The sequence below is a fragment of the Vicia villosa genome, unplaced genomic scaffold (genome assembly GCF_029867415.1).
Source record: "Vicia villosa cultivar HV-30 ecotype Madison, WI unplaced genomic scaffold, Vvil1.0 ctg.000966F_1_1, whole genome shotgun sequence".
In the NCBI taxonomy this organism is placed as follows: Eukaryota; Viridiplantae; Streptophyta; class Magnoliopsida; order Fabales; family Fabaceae; genus Vicia; species Vicia villosa.
In genome coordinates this window covers 16566-31052 of record NW_026705434.1, presented here as the reverse complement: position 1 = coordinate 31052, position 14487 = coordinate 16566, and the positions used below count along the sequence as shown (strand labels likewise).

Below are 14487 nucleotides of genomic sequence, written 5' to 3'. Positions count from 1 at the left end.
TTTAGTGAGAATGCAACGAAATACTACAAGCTTCAGTACTCTTGTATTTCGAAAAACGCTTAAGTCTTGAAGATAACTTATCTCGATTCAGCTTCGATTTCAATCATCTTCACTATAAATAACATCCTCGAAAATGGCCATTAAAAAGCCATTTATTCTCAGGAATGGCCATTGGAAGCCATTTTTTCTTCGAACTCTAATTCTTCAAGAAACATATTCTTCAATCGAAATCTCCAGCTAACACACACCTAGCAGCGACGAAAAGGATACTAAGGTGTTTGAAAGAAACTATTGACTATGGATTTTTGTTTCTTGTAGCTGATGAAAGAAAAGAATGTAAGTTAGTGGGTTACACTGACTCAAGTTGGTGTAGTGATGCTGAGGATCGAAAATCCACTGCAAGTTATGTGTTTATGCTAGGTGGTGCACCAGCTGCTTAGAGTTCGAGAAAAGAGCCAATAATAGCACTATCATCGTGTGAAGTAGAGTACATAACTGCTCCTGTTTGTGCATGTCAAGTAACATGGATGATGAATCTGGTCCAAGAAATTTCAGGAAAAGATCATGGAACAACTACCATGAAGATCAACAACATGTCAACTATCAAGCTGGCGAAGAATCCAATAGCACATGGTTGAAGCAAGCACATCAAAACGAGGTTCCATTATCTTCGAGAGCAGGTAGCTAAACTTGGAACACTACAGAACTGAGACTACATTGCAAACATCATGACGAAAGGAGTGCAGGTCAAAGTATTCAGAAGACTAAGAGCAATGATGAATGTAGATAGCTTAGACACAATGAATTAGGTGGTGTGTTAAGATTGTAATTCCTTTTGTCGAAGCAACATGTTGCTTGACAGAAGGAAGGGTGTGTCGAGTTAGTCTAACTTTCTAGAGATGTCGAAGTGTCAAAGCAGGTTACATCACACATGATTTTGAATTAGGTCTAAAATAGTTATTTTGCGCTTTTGAAGTTTTGGGCTTTGACTTAGGGAGAAAACAATGATCGGCTATTTAGTGAGTCTAAAATTTAACTACAAGTGCATAGGCTATCAAAGTAATATAAAATATTGTCGAACCACAGAGACCAACAGTAAAATCTATCGTTACTGATTGTTATGGTGTTTATATAAGGCAAATAAAATAATTATTTAAGAGTTAGAGTGATGAAGTAAATAAATTTAATGAATTCAGATGAATAACAATACTAGAATGTAATTCACATCAACAAACAATATTCTAATTGTCTCTGTTAAGATTTTCTATCGGGCAATGTTTTTGACTTTGAAAGAATTGATTTAACAGGAACTGTCGCTTTCTAATTCCGAACCGAGTTGAATCTTTAAATCTACCCAATCATTTGTCACATATGAACAGTGCCTGTGGCGTTAAAGTGGTGAACCTATTTTTATGAAATCATAGTCTTAACCTAGTTGAAAAGTGTTTTTAACTGGAAAGTTTAACTTAAAAGGGTTAAAGGATTTCACCTAAACAACTGGATCTTAAACCTAATAAACGGCGCGCTTTCGTAAATAGTTTTAAAATCACTTTCTAGTAATATTAGACTCCCTAATTATTTAACAAAGTGCTTTTGCGATATTTGATAACAAAAAATAAACCAATCTTAATCTCTTTGTTGGACAGCTTTTGATCTTACCCGACGTTTTCACTGCCCCAACTTTCGTAAAGGCAAATTAAAATAAGTGCAAAAAGATTATGTTTAAACAAAAAACATCCATAAAGGTAATCCTAAAGTGACAACATGTAGAGCATCGTCTATTGACGATCTTCACATCCCAACACTAGTAAATTAGCCAAACATGTTTAATAAAACGTAAATGGTTTTAAGTGCGAAAGTAAACATAGGAGAAAGAGAAATAAGTGCGGTATATAAGACAGAAAGTAAAGGCAAGATAAATAAAGTGTAAATACATAATAAATAAGAGCCTGCTCCAAACGGAGACTTGAATCTGGTACAACGGAAATAAACTTCGACAAAATGTAAATGAAGGAAAGATAAATAACTTCAAAGTAAATGATCCAAACTTGATACAAGAAAGATTTCCATAACCCCCTAATGTGAAGGATTATAGCTTTCAAATGGTGAAGTATATGGCTTAGATTGTACTAAGCTTGGATGCTTGCAAATAAAACGAAAACTCCTATTTATAGAGGAACTTCAAAGCATGGTTTTACAAGAGTTTCCCCTAACTCCTTTTGGGCGGGATGAGAATTTGCACAGACGGCAACCGCCACCCATGCTAGGCGTCCGCCACCTTTGCAAAATGGAAAATCGTGGGAGTATGGAAGTTTCCATGTTTTGGGAAGATAGCGCACGCCACCACTACATGGTGCCCGTAATTTTTACTTTTCCCATGATGTAGGTCTCTGCGTTAGCTTTCCAACGCTTCGAACGGGACGTCATTCTGATTTATGGATCAGGAGTTATGGCCAAAATAGTCGAACAATGTCTCGTCTGAAAATTTCTCCATTTCTTTCGTTTTTTCGCCTGTTTTGCTTCGCTTCTTCACACACGCCTCTTAAATGGCTAAGTAACGGAAAACAAACTAAATACCAACATAATAGTGCAAATGCAAATCAAAACAACTAAAAAACATGCATTAATCAAGTCGAATAAACGATGTATTTGCGTTTCATCAAAATCTCCCACACTTGAACCTTTGCTTGTCCTCAAGCAAAAAATGAAGTAAACAATATCATTAAAATAATTATTCTGGGTCTAACGACTTTACTTTGAACAAGGTCACAACAACAGTTATTATGTCATAGAAACAAGGGTATCATAGTAACACATTCCACATTTTTGTGGTCATAAGTCTTTCTCTTACCGAAACTAATCCGCATCATGTTAATATGCCAAATCCTAGTTTACTCATCCCATTTTCTGTCCTTTTTCATTCAGACGTAATCACATTAAGCCTGTTATCCGTACACACTCATAGTAAGGTGATCGGTTAGTGAATATGATCTTTTTGCGCAGGGTTCTGGTACATAAGTTTGGTAACCCTTTTATTTACCCAATTGCAGTTGCGAGATATCGGATTATGATCTGCCCTACCAAGTTCAGCACCAGATACCTCTAAACCAACTAACAATGGGTTATTTTATTTTTGTAGGTTCTATAACCGTTAAATTAAATAACCGGGCGAGGGTCACCTAACTTTTAAATTTTTAAATTTGTAGGATCATTCACTGATATTCATCGGCTTCCCTACGTAGAGTATGCTTAAGATGGTGTCGACTGCTCGAATAAACTACTTAAGGATTTATTAGGGGTGTGATTCTAAGACTAAGACATAAAAACTATCAAAATCAATTTCTATAATTAAGAGACTTATAATGTTACCATGATATCAGTATTTCAGGATATTTTCACGTTTCGATAATGTAACTGCCCAGGCTCCTCGCAAGGCGCTCTAGTAGAGTTTTTGCCTTTTGTGGGAATAGAACCCTGTACCCTGGGGTTCAAGTACATGTTCATTCCATTCCCACTAACAATTGAGCTACGTAGCTCAAGTGGTAGTAGGAATGGAATGAACATGTACTTGAACCCTAGGGTACATGGTTCGATTCCCACGAAAGGCAAAAACTCTACTAGAGAGGGGGGGGGGGGGGGTAGAGAGCGCCTTGCGAGGAGCCCGGGCTGTTACATAAAAAGGCACCTTTTTTTTGTAACAGCCCGAGCCTTCGGCGTTCCCGGCACTGTCACATCACGAACTTCTCTACCCCCTCACTAGTATAGTTTTTGCCTTTCGTTCTCTACCCCCTCACTAGTAGAGTTTTTGCCTTTCGTGAGGTAATAGTGTCGGGAGCGCCTTGCGAGGGGTCCGGGGTGTTACATAAAAGGCACATTTTTTTGTAACAGCCCGAGCCTTCGGTGTTCCCGGCACTGTCACCTCACGAACTTCTCTACCCCCTCACTAGTAGAGTTTTTGTCTTTCGTGGGAATTGAACCCTGTACCCTGGGGTTCAAGTATATTCACAGAATTTTGCAGTTGCAAAGTGAATAAGATTTTCCACAATTTGTGGGCAGAGAGTTACTCTGCAGAAATAGTCATCTTCTCCCCTTATTTTCTCAAACCCTAATTTTCTTTCTTCCTTAATTTTCTCTTTTTTCAATTATTAATGTGTAGAGATAACAATCTTATATATCAATATTGATAGAAATTCTCCATAGATTTTGGTGGATTTCCAACAAATAAAACAATTTTCTCTACAAATTCCACAATTTATAAATTTCAATAACACATGATGGATCGATCAATCAGTCTATTTATGTAATCTACTTTATCTTCTTCATTTCTTTTTATTTTTATGTTTCTTAAATTAGTAATTCAACTTCCCGCCTCAATATTTAATACTTAGTAATTAAGGAATTTGAAAACTATCCTTCAAACTTAACCTAATCTTTCACAAATTTGCAACCATGACATATTAAATACTTGAACTACACATATAAAGATTATTTAAGGACGAGGTACCACGAGACCAGGGTATCTCAGAATACGGAATCTCGGCAGCCAGTATAACAGCAGCCATATATGCAGCCAAATAATGACCCTTGGATTGATTAAATGAAATGGATAGAAAATTCTATTTTTAAAAAGGAAATCAATTTCAATAATTATTCTTAAACTTAATTTCATAAATTATTTAGCTATTTCATTTTAGTTATCTATTTTTTTAATTTTATAAATTAAAATAATATAAATTGGAACTTATAATATAAATAATTTATTTAATTTAAAATTTTATGAACAGTCTTATAAAATAATATTACAATTTTAATTATTGAATTTTATATAATATGTTCCAATTAAAATAAGCTTATAAACTTTCTATGTTCCATTTTATAATTTACTTATACAAAATTTTAAGATTGTATATGTCCATTTTAATTATTTTAACTTGACAATTGGAACATATAATTAAAATTAAAATTAAATAACTATACAAAGCTTATAATTTTAATTTTAAATCAAACACATAATATAAAATTAAGAGTTTAATATACTTCACCTCCTGCCAATATAGCGAGATTCGGTTTGGCCCCCTTGAAGATTTTTTTTTTACTAAACGCCTCTTATAAAACCCAAAACATGGATTTACCACTCCTTCTTACCACACTTGTTGACTGGGCAATGTCATATAAACCCATTGACATAGGTGGCAATAAAATAACTATTTAATTAATTAAAAAAACATGAAACTCTTTATATTTATATTTTCCTATTGTTGAAAAACATTTTCTTCTTCTTTCTCCATTGTTCAGCCATTACCAAGGTTTAAAAAAATATGAAGCTTTGGAGCTTTTTGCTAAAATTAGGGGTGTTCGCGGGCCGGTTTGGTTCGGTTTTGAGAGAATCCGATACCCAAACCGATTAAAATTAAATGGATTGGTTTGGATTGGATTTACAAATTTTTGCGATAAAGTCCAAACCGAACCGATCCGAGAAACAACGAATTGGTTTGGGTTGGATTGATCGGGTAGATAAAAAATGCAAAAGTATTTTTAAAAAATAACTTATTTACAAAAATTAATTTTTCATAATATTATAAAAAATATAATATTAATAGTGTTCAAATTTAAATATTATATTAGAAATTTTTCTCTAATAGATTTAAAAATATCTAACAAGAAAAATATTTAAGATTAAGACTTTTGAATCTATACCTAGTCACTTGAATTAATATGATAATGAATGTGTTTCATAACTTTATGTTCATTTATCATATTACACTATCAATTTTCTAATAACAAATTAAAATAGCATAACTTGTCCACACACAACATTTTATTTTTTTCTTATTGAATTTGAATGCTTGGTTGGTTTGGGTTGGGCTTGCGGGTAGAAAATTGAAAATCCGATGCCCGAACCGATTGTCATTGGATTTCATTGGTTTGGTTCGGTTCTTATCCGAACTGAAAAAATATCCAACCCAAACACTATGGTTTGGTTCGGATTCTGGTTTGGTTCGGATTTACCCAAACCAATGAACACCCCTAGCCTAAAATGCTGCTGTCAAATGTGAAATCAAGGTGACTCTAAAAGCTACTTATTGAAGCTTCAGTTCTGCTGCCTGGTGAAAGGAATGCACTGTATTTTCAAACACACTCTTAGCTTATTAATTGATACTACATCGATATGATGTGTGGTTTAGATGCAGACTACTAGGACTACTAATTTATACTACCAATGTAAGTTAAATATTATTGAAGAACAGTCAACACACCGTCAACCGAATAAGATTACTAAACAAATATGATTCGGGAAACACTAACATTTCTAATATTCTAATGCATCCCTTTAAGTTGAAGCTTAATAAGCTTTCTGCATGTCATAGATTAACACACTAAAAAAAGAATCTAAAAATAGTTTGTTTTCTTCATCATGAATAGACACGCTGTATTGACAACAGAGCAATATATTTATGTGTTTCTGGTGTGCATGCTTTATAGAATATGAGTTATTCAATCATTGAACAGGTTTGTTCCAGTCACTTATGTATGAAGCTGTTGGAAGGACTATAAATCCGGTGAATGGAGCAGTGGGGCTTTTGTGGACTGGGAGGTGGCGGTTTTGTCAACTGGGTGTCGAGCAAGTTTTGAGAGGTAACGGTGGCGCGTTGACACCACTGCCGGATCATGAGAGTAGTGAAAAGGGAAGTAGTTCTAGACATCATCAAAATCACCAACAAAAACTAATGATTGAAGAAAACAAGACACAGTCCGAGGAATCGGAGTCGTTGACGTTGGGAAGTAGAACAGGAACTGAGAATTATTCATATGTTTATGCTAATTCTCAAACTCAAACTAATCAACTTCTTAAACTGTTCTTATGATCTCTTGTTTATTGTTATTCTTCAATTAAATTATTATCCTATATTAAAAGTGTCTCTCTTTAACATTTCTCCGCCTACGTTTTCCTTCATAAATCTTGTTATTCATTTCTTAAATATTCAACTGTAATATTCCTGAGTTTTGTTTTCTAAATGTAGTTGTGGAAATAAAATATGAACAAGTTGGTTTTTATAGAGCGAAAAAGATAGATTAGTTAGTTATTGACATGATGTAGAACAAGACAATATTAATTTGTTAAGTATGATTGTAGGTGTATTCGTGTGTATTATAACACGATGTATTGTACATCTTATGCAGCATGATGCATGTATGTGTATGGTATTTTAGTGTAGTTTCTCCTATCAAAATTGTTGGTGTGTGATTATGTGCTAGTAATATTGCCTGACAATTGTACGTGTCACTGTGTATTGTTATAATATTGTGTTGTGCTGTGTGTTAGTGTGATGTAACATCATTGTTTATATATGTGTCTTGTTATTTTTGAACTGTGTGTTTTGTGTGCGTCTTGCTCTTTGTCTGAATGTATTCTACACTGATTGTGGGTGCGTTTTGCATTGTTATTGTGTGTGAAGGAAGACGGTGAGGTGGTGGAGGTTCAACGGTGAGGTGGTGGTTGAAATGAAGAAGAAAAACCTCTGGTGTGTGTATACAGATTTTCAATTGCTTCTTAATTAATATTTTAATTGAATATATGGGATAAAAGGGTAAAAGCCCTGGTCATATACAGTCATCAAGCCTTATTTTGCTACATCATCAATTAAGTCAAAACCCAGTCAGCAAAGAGGGTAAAAGGGTGTGGTAAATCCAGGATTTATGTTTTATAAGGGGCTTTTAATAAAAAAAAATTCCAGGGGGCTCAAACCAAAACTCGCTATAATGGCAGGGGGTGAAGTATATTAAACCCTAAAATTAAATAGCTAAAATAAATTTTATTTTATTTTTTCCAATTTAATTTAACATTTTTATCTTTAATTTTTAGAAAATATATTATAAAATTTTGTAAAACTAAAAAAAACTAAAATTAGTAACAAAAATTTAGAGAGGCCAAATTTTTCAAATAAATATACGTGCTAAAAATAAAAATTAATTTAATTAAAAAACATATTTTATCTAAAAAATTATTTAATAAAAAGAATTTAGAGAGGCCAAAATTTTAAATGAATTAGATGGACTAAAAATAAAAATTAACCTATTTAAAAGAACAAAAGTATATATAATCTAAAATATAAATTAAATATGAAAAAAGGTATACAAATGAACGTAAAAGTTACGTCATAATTAATTATTAAAGAGAAAAATAAATAGACAATATGAAATAAATTTTGAAGAATATAAATTTTGAATTTAAGAATAATTATTGGAATTGATTTCCTTTTTAAAAATAGAATTTTCTATCCATTTCATTTAATCAATCCAAGGGTCATTATTTGGCTGCATATATGGCTGGCTGCTATTATAGTGTCTGCCGAGAATCCGTATTGGGGTATCTCACCGTTGTGGGGAGCCTCAAATTGAGAAAATACATCAAAAACTTTCATGTTTACATGATGTATTAGAAAATACACTTTTGTTCCCACTCACTCCAATCACAAACTAAAACATTCATTTCAAAACTCAAGTTTATAATTTTTCATACATCATAATTTCATATGGAAAGCACAAGATCAGGCAAAGACCCTTGAACTCTAGCCCAAGGAGTGCTCCTCCAAACCCTAACCTCATTACTATCCTCAGAAACCACAGTTAACAAAGTGTTGAAATACTCACGCAGCTGAGTAATAATCCCATCCTTCACCCTCCACACATGCACCCAATACTCCCCCACATCTTCCCATCCTTCAACAATCAAACGGTCACCCTTAACACTTCTCATTCTCCTTGGCCTAAACTTGAAACTCCTTTGCGTTGACTCGCCGGTCAACTTTTTCATCATGTGGTTGCAATGAGGAGGTCCATGGTACCTCCATTCCAATTCCTTCCCTACCACTTTTGCTAGCTTCTCCGTCTCGCCACTGCCGCGTAATAACGCGTTGTACACCGCTTTCACCACTCTCCGGTTGTGATTTTCGTCGTCTGAATCGTTCGGAGAAGCATTTGAGATATTCTCCTCCACAATCTCATTTTGACTAATCTTCATTATAATTTTGATGACAATTTGTTTGGGTTGGTATGTATTTTATTGAGCTATGATCTTGTATGATACATTTATATATAAGTGATTGAGTTTTGAATATATTGCTTATTGATTATAAATAAAGATTATAAGTCTTTGTTTAACAGTTGATTGATAGTAGGCCTTACCAACAACAATTGAATGTAGACTGTAGCACGTATTCAGGGTAGTGTATGAGCATTTTAGGGCAATATATAATAAAAATTCAATGATAATTTTTTGTGTAAATAAAAATATTTATTCAAATGTTAAAATTATTTTAATAAAAAAAATATAGATATTTTTAAATTTTTGTTTTTTTATAAAATTCTATTATATTTAAAGAAATTTTAGCATTAATTAAAGAAATGAAATTTGTAAAAAATAATAATAATTTATTGAGAAAAAAATAAATTTTGATTAATCTATTACCTAAAAAACAAAGTCTTAAATATTTAACTGTCATAATCTTCTGCTAAAAAAAGTGTCATAATCTTTAGCTAAAAAATGGTGTCATTGTCATATGAAGATATCACCTGATTTGAAGAAATTAAAAGTAAAACGTTACTTGGTAAAATCCAAAAACTAAGATTCTAATTTAATATAACCTGTTAAATGGTATATTCAAATTTATTGTATAATGAAAAATAAATGTCACAATTGAAAAGATGTGTAACATGGTTTAAGAAAAATGTGAAAGAGATGCTTTCAACAAAAAAACCCCTCAAAAAATAATATGAAAGAAATTTTTTTAAAGTTGGAGTAAGGCTTCTATTTATATAGAGATTTAGCCACCTAATTTAAAATAAACCTGTTAAACCTTATTTGATCTCAGAGTTTATAAAATATCAATCAATTTGGTTATTTTCTCAATTAGTTAAGTCAATTTGTCTTTTAAGAGATTGAATTGCTATTTAATAAATACCAACAATTAAATATAATAGATTGATTCTAGCAACTTTAATAGCTAAAATGTCTCTTTACTCTAAATTAAATTTTGATGTTGAGAATACTATACTAATGCAGCATTGTTTATACAAAGAGTCCGTAATCGAATATACCCAAGACCAGCACCATGTGATTCTAGCACCAAAATATGACAAAACTAGAAAAGCATCACTTGTTTAGGCTATCACTTGTTTGGTAGGAGGTGACCTTCTCCAATCGAGTCATGTTCTCTCTCCATATTGTTGTTTTCTTTTCAAGTGGATCTTGTCTCCTTTCTTCTATTCTAAATTAAGGATGTTATTTATTCCTATGAAAGTTAGAGTCTTGCATATTATATCATGAACATACTTATGGTCTTTTACGGCTCAAATTGTGTTTTATTTTGTATTTAAGTCTCTCCTATCACTTCGAGACGAAGGTTTCAATCTTCACATCTCCAGATAGAAGTAACTTAAAAAGGGGCAGTTGTTATACCACAACTTTTGACCCTAAGATCTCATCTCATGTACATTAAATTCAATCATAAACATCATCATTCATCTCATATAAAAATCATTCATTACTAACCCCATTGTACAAGAAAAATGTGTTTGCTTGTTTGCTTGTACACAAGGTAGGTGTGATTAATCAAGGAGCTTAGGTAATTAGGGTTTTTTGGCTCACAAAGGGACTCAAGCTTCTCATATGCTCAAATGATTTCCCTCATCAATATTCAAGCTCAATAATGCTTCAATTCAAGATCATCAACTTTCAAATTCATTTGGTACACAAATTAGAGTTTTGACCTATTTTATTGGGAAAGTTGACTTTTGGTCAAAGCATGATCTTTTGGCTCAAGACATGATTCAAGGACCACAAGTACACCATTATAGCCCACTCATATCATTCATTTGGTTAGAGGAGCTTGATTTATTGGTATTGGAAAGATTGCAACTCAATTGGTAAAAAGTCAACTGTTCAAAAATCACTTTGACTTTTGAAATTTTTGGTCAACTATGGACTTCTAATGTCAAGAACCATGAAAATATTATTGATAAAACCATTTTATCAAGTTTAATCAATAAAAGGTTTCAAAAGAAGAAATTAGGGTTTGTGAAAATTTTCTAAGTTATGGAAAAAAGTCATGTTCAAGTACCTAACTCTAAAGACTTGTAACTTCTTCGTCAATACACCATTTTTCATGCTTCAAAGGTCAGATTGAAGATCTCATTTCATACTACAACTTTGCTACAGGAGATGAATTCCAAAAAATGCATGGATTAGTTATAAATCTCAAAGTTGTCTAACACTTAGAAATTTTTCTAAGTGTCAAGGTAGATTTTTCTCCAAAGTTTTAAGGCATTTTTCTCCATGTTCACAATCTTGTAATGCAGACCTAAGAGGCCTCTAAATCTCAGCAAAGTGTGTATTTTACTTCAACATTTGGTGCATTACACATTTGATCCGAGCTTTATCCACTTGAACATACCATATATGGGAAATTTTGCCAAAAAGCTTCATACCCATTTCTATAAAGATCACCTTTCTTCATTCACTCTTGATTAAAGTCTTTTAAATTGCTATTGCTTGGATATTACTTCACCTAAACACCATAATTAATCCCTAAGCTCAGCAAAAAGCATGGCAAATCCCTTGAATAACTCCTTTTCTTCATCATGAAGCAAGCATGCCTTTTGTGTAACTTGAAGCCAAGTAATCAAACCAGCATTCCATATGAACTAAGACTGATTTCTACAAGTTACATGAGCCATTTTCAACCTCTATAAATAGAGAACCAAGCCTCAGAACTCAACACAGCAAGTTTCCAAAAAAAAAAACTTCATTGTTGAAACTTGAAGATCCTAATCGTCAAAATACATTCCCCTTGCAAGTTTCTTGCAAATTCATCACCCAAATACATTCCATATAGCATATAGACACTTTTTTATGCATCAGAAATCAACTGCAACACCTTGATCAACATCTCATAATATCACTTTTTCAAGTTTGTAACTTGAGGTTGTCAGAAGGATTGAGACACTTTCAGAGCAAAGTGAACATTGATACATGTTCTTGAGACTTCACTGAAGCTGTAAGAATCATCACATCATCTCCAGAAGTGCTCTAACTCCATATTTGATTCTCACTTCAGAGGTAAGTTCCCTTGACTTTGAACTTCATGTTAGGAGTACCATTTTAAATAATTCTCGATTCTATCATTTTTGCCTTGATGTGAGGATTGAAACCTCTAACTTATCTGCCATTGATTCTTCATGGTTGTTATTTAATTTTATTTTGAAATTCTAGGGTTCTTGAGGTTTTCTATAAAACTAATGAGCTATGGTTAAAATAAATTTATGATGTTTACATTTTTGGATTCGTGGTGAAATTATGAGCCACTTTCATGTTTACATCATTGCATTTGGTTGAGAAATGGAGAAATACGATTTCTAAAATTTGAGTGAACCAAGGTTGAAGATGAAGTTTCTTCAGTGCCATTTTTGAATTTTTGAAGCTTGTTTTAAATATAAAAAAAATTATATGAATGCGCCAAAACTATTGGATGTATCACCAACCCAATGGTTAAGACTGTACGCCTATCACCTCTAGATCCGGGGTTCGAATCCCCCTCGCCCCTGACCTTTTATGTTATTTACTTTTTTATACATTTATGCCTTATTTTGATATTTTATCGAAAGGATGCACATGTTTACTACCATAAGTGTGTGGCCTAGTGGTAAACTTTTTGATTTGTAAGGAGAAGGACATGAGTTCAAACCATTTGGCCAACAAAACCTCCTTTTTAGCACCTATTTTATTTAGTTTCTTTTGCAAATCATTTCAATTATTTCTCGAACGAATTGAATTATTTTGAGCTGATTTTTTGTACACTTTTTTATTTATTCCCTCTATCTAAAGAATACATTAAAAATTCCCCAAAAATATATTTACTTTACCATCTTTTATTTGGTTTAAAACTAACACGTTTTGTATATTTTTAAGGCCTTTTATAAAAATATTTTTTATTGATCCCTTTGCCTAACTTATTACTTTTGCCTATGTGATTATAACATGATTGAGTTGAGCTTCATTTGAAGTTGATAACATGATTCAAATGTTTTTCCATCTAGCGTGTAGTTTGCTTTTAAATAGATGAACTTTGTTTTGAACACTAAAACCCTAATTTTAATCAATGGACATTCTCTTTGATTTTGATGCAATATCTTGTTAATATTTACTTGTTCATAGATACCATGATCACACCTTGATACCCATTTTTGTTTATACCATGATAAAACCAACCGTACTCTTTGAAACTTAAACTTGTATGATTAAATGTTCATAAGAACAAAATGTTGTCTTCACCATGTTTGTATACTTAATACTTATTGATTGTGACGACTCTTGATTAAGGTTCATTGTTATTCATGTTGATTGATCATAATTTGTTTACTTGTGTACATACTTGTTCAACCCCCATTCTTTTACCATATACTTCATATGTACTTTTAACTTGATATCCATTGTTGATTAACCATACATCCATGAGAATACTTGACCATATATACTTGTCCCTATGATCACATACATCCGTACTCATACATATTTGATATGATTGACATTTAGGTATGTTCTCTCTCTTATAACCTTTATACTTGAGATTGCTTGTATACATTCATACCTTTGTTTATACTTAACATAATTTGACTTTGATCACAATACACTTGAGATGCTTACCATTGATACTTGCTTGCGATGTATGCTATGACTACTTGATTCTTCATTGATATTTGCTTAAAGGAATGAGATGGTGTTGACTAAAATTTTCAAGATACTAACCTCTTTTACTCTTGTTTACTTTGTGCTTTGTATTGTCAAAGCTTAGCACCCTCCCCCTTTTAATAAACCGCTTTGTATTGTTAAAGCTTAGCCATTTTTAAAACAACTATGCTTTGTATTTCTAAAACTTAGCATTTCACTCTTTGCCTTGCATTTTTAAAACTTGACCCCCTCTTAAAAAATAACTTGCTTTGTATTGTTAAAGCTTAGCATTTTAAAATAACTTGCTTTGTATTGTTAAAGCTTAGCATCCAAAAATATTTTTGCCACTTTGGCTCTTTATTTTCCTTTTAAGCGGAACTACAAATGCTCTGACTTCCCTATTGCACAAAAGGGGTATGTAAGAACAAAATGTGATGTCTTACCGAGCATAATAAATTCTTTTCTCACCATCTCACTCTATTTCACAAAACAAAAACAATAATAATAAAACTATATATATATATATATATATATATATATATATATATATATATATATATATATATATATATATATATATATATATATATATATATATATATATATATATATATATATATATATATATATATATATATATATATATATATATATATATATATATATATATATATATATATATGGGGACAACTCAAGTGAGAACACTTGGTTATTATGAGAAATGAGAACAATGAATCACGACCATTAAATTTTAATTTTGT

General features: G+C 32.1%; 2 protein-coding genes across 2 annotated transcripts; one reads left to right on the top strand and one right to left on the bottom strand.

Annotated features, from left to right (window-relative positions):
- Positions 1-523: 523 nt before the first annotated feature.
- LOC131632579 (LOB domain-containing protein 42-like) lies at positions 524-6866 on the top strand. The gene is made up of 2 exons (XM_058903316.1): positions 524-680; positions 6511-6866. Exons 1-2 carry the CDS (start codon positions 524-526, stop codon positions 6864-6866), a joined length of 513 nt encoding a protein of 170 aa, XP_058759299.1.
- Positions 6867-8312: 1446 nt separating this feature from the next.
- Positions 8313-9022, bottom strand: LOC131632580 (wound-induced protein 1-like). Its single transcript, XM_058903317.1, has one exon. It carries the CDS (start codon positions 9020-9022, stop codon positions 8531-8533), a length of 492 nt encoding a protein of 163 aa, XP_058759300.1. The 3' UTR covers positions 8313-8530.
- Positions 9023-14487: the final 5465 nt, after the last annotated feature.

Excerpts from the sequence above, each read along its gene's own strand:
- LOC131632579 (XM_058903316.1), top strand. The coding sequence starts at position 524 with ATGGATGATGAATCTGGTCCAAGAAATTTCAGGAAAAGATCATGGAAC. Across the intron at positions 681-6,510 it reads TCCATTATCTTCGAGAGCAG|GTTTGTTCCAGTCACTTATG; the intron begins GTAGCTAAACTT and ends ATCATTGAACAG.
- LOC131632580 (XM_058903317.1), bottom strand. The coding sequence starts at position 9,022 with ATGAAGATTAGTCAAAATGAGATTGTGGAGGAGAATATCTCAAATGCT.